The following is a 12536-nucleotide window of genomic DNA, read 5'->3' on the forward strand; positions in this document are numbered from 1 at the left end:
CCGCGGCTAGACGACGACCGGCGGGGGGGGGGGGGGTGCGACGGCGGACGGCGGCGGCCGAGGGAGGAGGCCTGCGAGGAAGAGCGTGAGCGGTGAGGAGAGGCCCCGCGCCGGCCCCCGGGGTAGGAAGAGGCGGAGGAACCTGCTGCTGGTGCTGAGGACGGCGGGGAGGGCGAGTCACCCGGCAACGGTGAGGGGCCGCGGGGCGCATGCGCGGGGCTGAGCGGGCCGTGGGCGGGAGGGTGGGCGCCCCTCAGCCGCGGGGGCGGCGGGAAGCGGCCGGGCCGGGCCGGGGCTCCCCCCGCTTTGGAGGCGGCTTGTGGGGCAGGGAGGGTGTCGCGCCAGGCTTCAGGAACCTTCTGGGACCGGCGCTGATAAGGGGCGCGGGAACTTCCTCGTCGGGGTGGCGGAGCCGGGCGCGTTGCAGGGCTGTGTGGTGGAGAAGTTGCTAGAGGCTCTCGGAGGGAGCTGTCAAGTGGTGCGTTCGTTTCCCAGGTTGCGCTTGTGTCGGTAGGACCTTCGAGGCAGCCCTGACAGCCAGCAGGGATTTGTTGGCTCTTCCAGCGGAGTTGTCTGCCGAGCCTGTTCCCTCCTCCCACGGTGGATCAGCCTCATCCACCCTTGCGACGGGACTTGGCATGCTGACAGTATTAGCCTAACAGCTCCCTGCCAGCAAACTTGGTTCCAGAAGTTAAAGAAGGGTAGTCACAGCCTTCTGTGAACACGAAGGCAACGCTAGCATTAAGAACGCTAGCTTATGGACGTAATGCTCCAGCCTGTGACCGAATGTATCTTCTGAGGAATCTGTCGGCGTGGGTTTCCATTGTTCGTGGAAGCTCCTTAGGGATTTAAACATTTGAGCGTAAATGCTTCTCACTACCAAAAAGTTGCTTTAACGTGAGATGCTCCAGGGTTAGGGTACTTCTTCCAGGTTTGAAAAAAGCCACCAACAAAAAACCCTGCAGTCAAACACTGCAGCTTGAACTTTTACTACACAACTCTCTTACTCTTGAGTTCCTTGGTTTGTCTGCATTTTTAGATTTGTACAAAATTTGTTAACTGCTGTCAGGCTCAAGGGGTGGGGGAAGGTAACAAATGAAGAAAGTAAATACCACCTCATCACTCTTGCCTATTTAAAAAAAAGAAACTGAATATATCAAAATCTACACCGTTCATTTTTTTCAGGCATGTATTTCTGAATGTCTGCAGGGATGGAGTAGTTAGTATGTGACTTTGGAATAAATGCTTGAACTGGATTAGCATTTAGGTTTGAAGTTTTTCTGTCTTCTGTGCAGTTTAATCTGCCAGCATTAAAAAAAAAAAAAAACAAAAAACCAAAAAACTAGTTTGTTGGCCTATACTATAACAAATGCAGCTGTCTCATTGGCCCGTTTGTTTTCTATCTTGGTTTTTTTTCCTAATGCTCATTAGTAGTAAATTGCTTTATGTGTTCTTTGTTGCATGGATTTGAAGGTGTTTAGAATCTCTGTTTTTATCTGCTTTGTCTGTATTTTGTATATTGTCTATCCTTTCCTTGTCTTGACAACATTACAGTAATGAATCAAATACCTCAATGTTTTGAAAGCCTCAAACTGGAAATTTGTTGTATTATTTTAGAAAAATCAATCAAGTAGTGTGTTTTATGGATGCATTCAAAGAAGTTGACTAGGAGGAACTCCTGAGAATTTCTAATGCTTGCAAATTTTGATATGGACAACATGTCAAAACATCTGAGTTTGGCAAATGATAGTTTTTATCTGCTCAGTCTTAGTCAGTTTGGGCTCTTACTGTATGCACTGCTTGTAACATCGGAGGACTTTCTGACAGCTCATTAAAAGACTTAATTTAACATTTGTCATGTGTGGCTCATAACACAAGACCTGTGCAAGCAGTGAAGCTTTTCTTTCTAATGCACATAACAGCATGTTTGCCAAAGCAGGTGAGGCTGAAGAAATATTCCATGCATTTGGAACAGACATTAGTAAGTTTTGTGAACCCCCCTGCTTTCTGTGTGTGGAGGCTTTTTGTGGTGGTTTTTTCCTTTTCAAATAATCAACCTTTTGATCTCTGGTCAAATGTTTATAGCTCAGCAGTGATGCCCTTTTCTAGGGCTCTTTAGAAAGTGAGTAAAACCTAACAAGTCTGAGGTGATTTTTTTTAGTTTGGAATTATTTTTTTTTTGCTTGTTGTTTTGGGTCCCATGCCCGTCCCGTCCCGCCCCCCCCCCCCCCCCCCCGAAGCTGCAGCTCTAAGGAAGAGGAAGTGATGTTGGCAAGAGAATGCCTTCAAGTTGTCCTTAAATTCTGTGTGTAACACCAGATTATTTTTTGCTGCCATGTTAGCACACAAAATAAAAATCTAGTAGCCATTGGTATGAGTGTGAATTGACATCTTGCAGAGCAGTTCATTATTTGGATCTGTGAGGATGAAAGATGGTAAACCTTTTTAACTTTTTTTCTTGTATTGCAGACTCAGTTATATATTTATTAATAATTTCAGATGTGAGGACTGTTACTTAGGAACCAAAAAAATAACACTTTATCCAAAACATCTGAGGAGGAGATACAGAATTGAAGGAATATTAAATCCTCTATGAAGGGCTGTGAAAGAGGGAGGTTTGTTACTTGTCACGCAGTTTTTAAAATGACAGATATATCAGTTATTCAGCAGAGAGGTTGTATGTCTCGTGTCAAAATTGTATTCAGGCAGAGAATACAAGAATTTTGCATTGCTCCCTGAAAGTTAGTAAAATTGGGCAATTAATTTTTGAGTGTCTTGCTGACTATTATTTTCTGTAAGTTATAAATTTTACCTGCAAAAACTTTGTTTGAGAGTAATGATTAGCTGTCTCAAGGCTTTAGTAAATTCAGATTTGTAGTTTTGTACTTGCTACGTAGCCAACTCTTGGGATTTGTGAAAATTCAGTCAATTCAGATGAATTCTGTGTATTCTTACAGCCTGAAGGATAATGTATTTGTTACTGCATCTTCTACCAGACACTTTTTTTTTTTTTTTTTTTTTTGTGGAGCTGATTTGGTTTGAAGTCTTAAAAAACATAGTTTAGAAGGTGATTACGGTGCTAAAAACCTGTTATGTTTGCAACATATGGGTGGAGTCATTCAGTAGAAGAAATGGGTAATATTTCGCAGCTGGATCTAGGACTGTATTCTGATTATAGTGAAATGAATAGTTCCATTGTGATAGTAACAAACAATTCTGCTCTTATGGTCTCTCACCTGTGAACGTATGAAATTTTATCCTGTATATTTGTCTTAAAAGAAGAAAAACATGACAACCTTGAGCTTAAAATAAAGGTACTGCATTATGTTTGTGTTCAAACAGCTTGTAACAAAGACCGTGGTTGCAGAAGCTTTTTTGTATTGAGAGGTTTTTTATTTTCTTCACTATCTGGACATTTGTAAGGATGTTTGGGTGGGGCAGGTGCTCGATCAGAACAGAGTATCTGGTGGGAACCCTTAACTGATTGTCCAGGTTCGGGTCTCGCTAGCTTCTCTCTTCATACGTCTCTTCTGTTCAGTGTTCCCTGCAGTGTGTTCAGGATTAAAATTTGTGCTCAGCTGTGTAGGATAATAATACTTGAACAAAATAGAAAAGATGAGAGCTGGAGTCTTATGAATGTGGTTCTTTCTTCCTTTATGCTCTTTTTTAAACGTGTATATTTGAAAGGTTTTTTCCCCTTTTTGCTGAACTTCACATTTCATTAAATCTTTTGTTGTCTTGTCAGTCTTTTAATGTAATCAGGTTACCTAATTTTAATCTGCAAAGTAATTTCTAACCTTGTGATTTCTGGTGGTTTCTTCAAATTTGGTCATGACCAAGTTGTGACAAGAATTGGTTGTGGAGGAGACCTCATTAGCAGTCCTCTTCCCCCCCCCCCCCCCCCCCCGCCCCGCCTTCCCCTGCAATTCAAAGAGTCATTGCTACAGAATTGAACTCTTCATTGAAATGTCTTGCTCCTTCAGTGGGGATGCTAAGACTGTCCTTTATTTTGCTGGCACATGGTCATCATTATGACAGAGGCAGTGTTTCTATAGCAAATGGACTATGTATTACATTTTGTAACATTTTGAGTTCCAATGTGTATTTCTGCTTACCTGTTGGGGGGGGGGGGGGAAACAAGCTGATGATAAATGTATGTAATAGGATAACTTATGTATAATAAATTAAGTGCATTATATATTTATAGTTTGCTTTTTTGGTGTCTCTGAGGTAGCTTGACTTCTGTTCCAAAGTCTGTCCTAACAGCAGTGACAATTGTTAAGCTGCTTTGGTTTTATAATGTGAACCTCTCAAGTTGCATAGTTTTACTGGTAATTTCTTCCTGTCTGTTACCATACTGTACTTTTATAATGCCATTGCAATTAAGGTCTGTATTATCTGATGTAGTGGCAATTATATGTGTGCGGTTGGTGGAGTACAGTTTTACTTTGGGGGGAGGCAAGTAGGATGAATATAATTAGCTGTTACACAAGATACAAAAGCCTTTTTATTTATTAACTACTGTTGTTAAGAATGTGATGGGATCTGTGCAAGCAGGAAGTTTCTTTATAATTCTGCACATGTGCATTGGCAGCAGCAACTGAGCAAATCGGGCAGTGTTCAGTGGTGGGTGTGAAGCAGCGAGCAAACATCTACTTTTTTCTGGTATCACTGATGGTTTTATTTAATTCCTCTTGCTACAGTATAGTTGTAGAAGGATTATGAGTTGCTGTAATGCTGTTAAAAAGCCTTTGGATTTTACCTAGTAAGTGAATGTAGAATGTTATCTTTGCATATCAAAACACTTGAAAATCAGCTAATGTTTTGGTGGTCTCGGCTTGCTCTTGTAAAATGTAAAATTTTTTGGAATGTTGCTTAAATCAGTCACTGTATTTGAGGCTTTACCAATGTTATTGCAATACTGTTGCTAAACGCTTAATTTCCTTCTTAAAATTTAAAGTTTTGTAGGGTTTTTTTTTCCTGAATTTTGCATCTAACAAGCCTGTCTACTTTTCTGCCTCTTGTGAAGGTGCAGATAGGATATGCCTCTCGTGAAGATGTGTATTTGATGATGGGCTTTTTCAGAGAAAGGGTAATCAGTTTCTGACAGCTGAAATTGTAGACTAAACTTGAATGACTGGAAAATAAATACTAATCAATACTATGGCTTCTTGACTTGTAAATTTTAAAAATAAAATCCAAAATTCTATCAATTTTAGTAATAGCTTTTTCAGAGGAGCTTTTATGACTTGTTTTGTTGCTTTCTTCCATGGTAAGGACATAAAGACTTAATTTAAATTTTTCTAATTTGTAAATTAGAAGCCTTGCTATTGCATTTCCAGGAAACAAAAATTGCATTACAATTGCATTCTACTAAACCTGATGTTGTATTTTTTGTGCTTTTATTTGCTTTGTCAGTATAACCAGTATTTTATCAGTTGAGTATTTTCTGAGGCCATCTCAGAAGTGCTAGTGGCAGATGATGGAGCATTTCAGCTAATTGAGTTGAGGTCCAGTGTGTGTGTGAGTGTATACATGTGAAGGCATATACATGCAGGTAGTGAGTTCATTAATTAAAGAGCTGGTGTTCATGCTTTTGCTGATTCCTTTTGTGATTGTGTGCAAAACTGCAATAAGCTTGTTTCCTTTTGTTTCCTATTTAACCAGAAAGCAAACGTATTGGTGAGAAGTTATAACCATACTAAGAAATGAAGGGAGCAGGAAAGTCGCATCTGCCTGAAAAGGCATTTATTCTAACATGGTTTCCCTCAACGCTGCAAGTTAAATTCTGTAGTTACACGTATTTTAAAACATTATGCCTTTATGGGGATGGGGAATATATTCTTAAGAAGACCAGCTTGTTAAACTTTAATAATAATTGAGCCCAATTGTCTGATTTGCCAGTCCAGGCTTTTGACTAAAATGCCTTTCAATAGCTGATTTCACTGACAGTCGAAAAGAGGAAATCTTGCTTTAAGACTCTATTTTAAGCTAATCTTTATGGTTTTAAAGCTTCTTTCTTTAAAGAATTTTTGTTTTGACTACTCAAATATATTAATGAGTACTTAAATGTAGCTTTAAAATTAATTATTCTTTTTACATGGGGGATATTTTGTGTCTCTTCGTATTCAAGTACTTGCACAGCTCTGCATGCTTTTAACTATGCTCTTGAGACAAGTATCGTTTGTCCTTTTCTGTCCCCTGAGTTTGTGGTAGTGTTCTGTTTGTTTGCTTAAAGCTTGGGGTGGCCTTTTTTTCAGTTTTTCTTTTTTTTAACTTTCCTCCAAGCTGTGTCCCCTGCCCCAACCTGGCCATCTTTTTAATTTGACTGGATTAATTCAAATGGGCAAAATACTCTATTTTTACTTGTTAGTTGAACAAAAGCTGAAAATCAGATGAGCAAAGGCTCTTCTGCTCAAAAGCGTTTCATCCATTGGGAATGCTAACAGTAATTTGAGTATACAAATGGCATAAAAATCATCAGTTATTGTCAGTGGTTATGATCATGCAATTACATTTTAAAAAATTAAAAATCTGTTTTATCTTGATAAAACTTAAGAGCAAAGAGCAGTGCTGGTTGCCATATTTTGAAAAACATAAATTAAATAGCGTGTAGTACAGTGGTAGCTAAATGGGGTTATATGTTCTACAGCAAGCTGGTAGACAAGTTTCCCAGGCAAGCCTTCTTGCTCATGCTCACACCTGGCAGCTGGCTCTGGATGTTGTCATTACATGAGGAAAGTTTCTGTGATTCCAAGTTGGAATCTGTGTCATAAATTTAGGCCATCATTTTGAAATTCTTAAAATCTGTTATAACTTTGAACATTTCAAACTTAGCTTAAAAAATTAATTCTTTAGTTGGATTTAAAAGTATGTGTCCTATATACATCCAGAGGGACATCACAGATTTTGTCTAGTTATAAGTAAGTCATATAAGTAACATAATGCATTCTATTTATTTATCAAATACAGTGCAAGAAATGAAAAACTTCGAGACACCTTAATGTTTTTGTGGAATTTTATTTGTAAATAAACCTTCTTGTATTGCAGAAAATGAGCATTGATCCTCTTTGTACCGGAGGATGTGTTTGTCTTCTGTTAGGACCCTGTCAGGCATGTGGGTGGCTCACAGGATAACAGCACTGTGGATAACAGCACTGTGGACTGAGAAAGCCGAAGTCTAAACTTGAGGTGTATTTCCTGAGAAGTAGGGACAAGCAATTTTGTTGCCCTATAACACACTTTTTTCCTATCTAAAAATCTTATGTTTAGTTTTTACTTTTCATATGTTACAAAAAACCACTGATGTTTGCTAATCCCACAAAATAATATATTAAAAATACAGCAGAATGGCAGTCACTGTTAGCTTCATTTTTGGCTTCACAGATGATATGAATTTCTTGCTAGATAAAACAAGCAAATAAAAGAATTGCTTAAATAGTTGAGACTTGTGGCAGAAATTCTACACGCAGAACTAATGTTTTCATTCCTATGGCATGGTTTCAGTTTTTAGCCTTTTTTGTTTATTTTATTTTTACTTCATGTTGTTTCATTTCTTTGTTTTAAGGAAAGGTGGTGGAGCCCTGAGGACTTTAATTTAAAATGACACTCATATATTTGTAGTTCAGCCAGTAATGTAAAAGTTGAACTAAATTTGAGCCTAAACTTTCATATGTATTCCTCAAATATTAAGTTAGCCATGTATTCTGTGTTTTCCTTAGCGACATTTTGTATGTGGGTGTGAATACTTCTTTAGTTGTAAAGATAAGTGAATGCTATTATGATGGCAAAATGAAACTCGTGGTGCTCTTTTCCCAGCAGACTCTATGAAGTACTTGTCTTGTTTAAGGAAAAAAAAAAAAAAAAAAAAAAAAAAAAAAAAAAAAACCCCAAAAAAACCCAAACAAAAAAACCCCGACAAACCCAAACCCCCCAAAACCAGTTGTTTGGTTTGGGTTTTTTTTGTTTTGTTTTTTTTTTTTTAATAACAGATGAGAGCACCAAAATACACAATACAGAATGAAACTCGGTGTTTTACCCTTAATTAAGATGCTTGGGCTCAAGATGTTGCATAGGATGTAGTATGGTTTTTTTCAGCCTCTTGTAAAATTGTCATATAACATGGTCACAATAAGGTATATTTTTAGTTTTCTGTAGTTAAGTTTTTTAGGGCATTATTGTAGCTTAGGGGATCTTTGTAAAGGTTTGTAGTTACAAGGGGGGAGGTAGATTGAGAAAGACGCAACCAGAATCTTTATAATAAAGCACAAGCTGGTTGTTTTTTGGTGTGGGGTGTTTTGTTATGTGTTTTTAATTATTGCGTTTCTCTTGATAGGACTTGTGAAGCATGTAGGTTGTGAAATTGGGAGGGGGAAGCACGTGTTCAAAGGTTCGGGATAATATGGACAGAAGTAGGAATAGCTGACTGAATGGATCAGCTCCTGTTTTTCGAGATGTTTGATGATAGGGAAAAAAAAAATAAGCAAACCCACAGTATTGCTTGGTATTTGTAAAAGACTAGAAATAACTGAACATTATGTATCTTGTCCTAGTTTTCCTACGTGTCTGCATTGGGGTGGTGTACGTCCTGAGTCAAGGGAGGGCAAGTGGGAAAGATGTTGATCAATATAAAAAGTGGAGATATAATATTTAATTATTAACAGTTTCTGAGCCTATCTTTCAGTTTTACAATGTTGGAAATAACAGGAAATAAGACTTGCTGGAAGTCAGATAACTTTTTAAAAGTTTCTAGCTTTTTCTAGACTTGGTAAACATCAGATGCATTTTATCACATCCTGTGAAGATTACACTGAAGCCTGTACTAAGAGGCAAAAAGGCTCTGAAAAGAAAGTGGTGTGTATAATGATATATTGAAGTGTGTGTATGTAAAGGATGTGCGTATCTGAGAGGGTGAAAATAGGCTTTCGCTAATTCTTCTAAGTGATGATAAGCCATATAAAACTTTGTTTAAAGTATAAGCTTGGGTTGTAAATCCGGTTTTGCTCTAACAATGAGACAACCAGGCTGTTTCAACTTCATTGTTACATTGCCAAGCTAGTTAAAATAGAAGTCTCTCTTTTTTCTTTTTGTCATGTCTCCTGAATGAAATTAATATTCAGGTAGCCTATTGGTCTGCAGCACCTGGTAAAAATGGCTATGCTTTTGTGTCAACTAACTAAGCACAAAGCTCTATTTGCTAAGAAAGCTGGACTTCAAGATTGTTCATTTGGTGCTGAATTATAAAGAAGTGGTTGCTTTTAATTTGCTCTTTTTATTAGGTGATGTTTGTTTTGAAGGTTGGTTGGTTTGTTTGTTTGTTCTAGCAAGGCAGCCTGAAGCATTGTGGCAGATCCATCAAAGATTTTTTCCCAGCTGCCATTAACTCCACAGTTGGCTAACATGAGTCTTTCTGGTTCATTGTGGATAGGTTGACTTTGGTAGAACTTGAGAAAATAGACTGTGTGCATCATCATATTTTAAAAATTGCATGATATATTGGGTTTGATTGAAATCTACTTGCATGCAAACATTATGTTGACTATCCCTTAATATACCAAAATAATAAGAAAAATGGCTGGGCAGTGTCTTCATAAATTATAGGAGAGTCATGAATTATGACTGCTTCACTGTTGAAATCTGGCAGGATTTTTTAGTAATCAGTTACATGCAATGATAGATTTGAACGTGATTGGTTAAAACAAACAAACAAAAAAAGTAAAGCCTATTGACTGGAATATAGTCTTTCATTTTTTTGTTTGTTGTCAGCTCACCTGGGGTCCCGATCTCAGACCAGGATCCACTTGTGTGAGATACATAACAGATCTACAACCTGTGTGTAATACAAGACAATAGAGAGAGACAGATGGCAAAGAACAGGAAAGAATATTGGTCAGTATTGCTTACATTGAGAGGCAAAGATTTAAACACTTGTAAGCCTGAAATATTTTTTCCTCTAGGCCTCAATGCAAGAAAATTTTGAGGAGGAGGATGAAGCAGTCTTGTATAGAGCTTATGGCCAGCTCCTTTAAAACATGGGTGCAATTTGGGGAGGATTGGCAGCAGGAAAATGTTATTTATTCAAACTATTGGAAGGACTCTGGATTCCTGGTGTCATAGGCTAATGAATGGACTGGCATTTTGGTACTGAAATGAGAGTAGTAGTTTGTAAGGACTTTGAAAGTGAAGATGGAGTTGATTTGTTCTGATGTAGAATAGAAGCAAAAGCCAATGTGGGGGAATAAAAAGAGGGAAAGTACTTTCCTCAAGTCTGTCAGCTGAATACTCATATCAATCTCAAATTATGAAACAGAAGGTTTCAGTATGTATACTTTAAAGCCAGGGAAAGCCTTTTTATTGTCTGTTTTTGGTGATGTGTGTTGTGCTTGTGTGTGTACATGTATGTTGCAAGCTAGTTTTGCCCAGTTATAGTTGCTTGAGTTTAATTAGAACAGGTAATGGGTGAGATCAAGGGACTGAGATGATCCTTTGACTGTATCTGGACATTAAATTGTCTCCATTGTGTCACGAAGCTGCAATTTAAATTTTTAGTACCACAGAAAACCAAAAAGGCTATTGCTGTGGTCCATAGCTATTCTGAGAGCTGACAACGTGAAAAATGCCCAGATAATTGGGATTCTAAAAGGTGGCAAAAATGTGGGTGGTTCTAGGGAATCTGATTTGGGGGAAGTTGCTTCCTGTATCCAGATCTGATGATGACTTGGACTTTGAACTAGCAGTTAGGACACATAATCAACTTTCTACTAAAAGATGATCCGTACCACTGAAAACCGGTTGACTCTCTATGTTGTTCCGTAGTTAGGACTTTGTTTTTGTTCTTGCCATTTAAAAATCGTGTGTTAAGCCTGTGCCTGGGATCCTTCTAAAAGTTTTATAGCCATTAAATATTTTAGTATCCTGGGTACTATCAAACACTTCCGCTTAGCCCTTCCTGATTCTTTGGAAGAAGAGTGAATGATTCAGAAAATTATTTCATAATTGTTAAGGCTAAGATGTCCCATGCTAACTTTCGCGCTAAGTTTGGTTAGCTCCTAAGTGAAAAAGGGGATTTGCTTTTTTGCATGCTCTCCTGTGAGCCATACTAATGTGGTCTTTATGCTTTCTTGTTCAGAACAAGAAACTGATGATTTGACAAGGAGAATTACTCAAATGTGATGTTTAGACTTGTGACTGAGTTTAAAGCCGTTGAAAACTTTATGGTCTAATAATATTTTCCTTATTTTCAGATTAAGTGCTGAAGTACTGATCGAGTTCTGCTATTCTTCAATGAGGAACTACAGGCTGATCTTTTGCCATAATCTTAAACAACCATAAATGACAAAAGAATGCTTGGTCAGTGAGGGCAGCTGGCGCAGAAAACGTTTTTCAAACTCGGCTGTTTAAGTACTCTGAGGTAGGTTTCTTGAAATACTTTGTTCAGGCTATAAAAAAAAAAAAGTAGTATGGATTTCAGTAAGTCTTATCTATTAGAATTTATCAATCCATTAGTAAACAGAATTAAGTTTGGTTACAGTGCTTTGACTAACAGTGTGTACTTTGTGTTCTATGTGCCATCTGCTATGAAAGTGATTGCTCGCATTTAAGCAAGTATGGGTTTTTTAAAATTTATTTTGAAAAGACAGCTTTTCTGCTAGAAGAAATATTTTGGTTTTGACAGGATAACAGCTTAACTGAGTGACTTACACTGCCTTTGGTAATACTTTTGTTATCTATCTAGATCCTGTATCAAGCAAAGACTTGCAAGTAAAGCTTGAGCTTCTGCATAATAGGAAGAATGGTATCACTGAGCATCTAGAAACTAGTTTTGGGGGTTTTATGTTCAGTAAAATTTTTAATTTGAGGCAGGTGTTGAAAGATTTATCATGTAGACCAGAAAATGCCAAATATATTAGAAGTTGATTGCAGTGCAGTTGTGTATCATAAAATACTTAATTATTTCATGTAACTAAAACTTGGGGTTTTGGTTTGGAATGATCTACTAGTTTAATTTCCTCTGGAGAGGCTTTTGTGTTGGATTTTCAAAGCCTGACTGTTAAATACTGTAAGAAAATGTATTGCGGATTGAACAGAACACCTCGGTAATAGTCATTTATCTGGTTAGCTGTAGTTGGAGTAATTACAGAACTTTCATTAAATCAGTGAACTGATTGAGAGAGACCGGGGAGTATTTGCATTGGGTAATTAAAGCACATTGTGTTACAGATCAATACATTCAACAGTGTACACAGAAGTATGATTTTTCGTTTTAATTCCTCTTACTTGACAGAAAAGACAGCTTTGATTTTTGGCTGCAAAAAGATATGAGGAAGAGCTCCTCCCCTTCCTTGAGTAACTGCAACTCTGTTCTTGCTAACAAAATATTTGGAATTCCACTTGGTGAGCTGCAGCAAGAAGGGCAACCAGACAATGAGGTTCCATTCATAGTCCGCCATGTTGTGGACTATATTGAAGAACATGGTATGTATTCTTTAAAGTACAGCAAAATAATATATTTAACTGTTATTCTTACAGAATAGATT

At 37.8% G+C, this 12536-nt stretch overlaps 1 protein-coding gene across 3 annotated transcripts in view; it reads left to right on the forward strand.

Annotated features, from left to right (window-relative positions):
- The first annotated feature begins 18 nt into the window (after positions 1 to 18).
- Positions 19 to 12536, forward strand: part of FAM13B (family with sequence similarity 13 member B) — a 51824-nt gene continuing 39306 nt past the window's right edge. For 2 of the 3 annotated variants that reach the window (XM_029997900.2, XM_029997902.2), the window contains exons 1-3: positions 19 to 190; positions 11244 to 11410; positions 12284 to 12474. In XM_029997900.2, coding sequence (XP_029853760.1) covers positions 12318 to 12474 — 157 coding nt within the window. In that variant the 5' untranslated portion in view covers positions 19 to 190; positions 11244 to 11410; positions 12284 to 12317. The remainder of the gene's footprint in view (positions 191 to 11243; positions 11411 to 12283; positions 12475 to 12536) is intronic. The other variant, XM_029997901.2, reaches the window with a different exon arrangement.

This window comes from Aquila chrysaetos, chromosome 22 (assembly GCF_900496995.4).
Source record: "Aquila chrysaetos chrysaetos chromosome 22, bAquChr1.4, whole genome shotgun sequence".
Taxonomy (NCBI): domain Eukaryota; kingdom Metazoa; phylum Chordata; class Aves; order Accipitriformes; family Accipitridae; genus Aquila; species Aquila chrysaetos.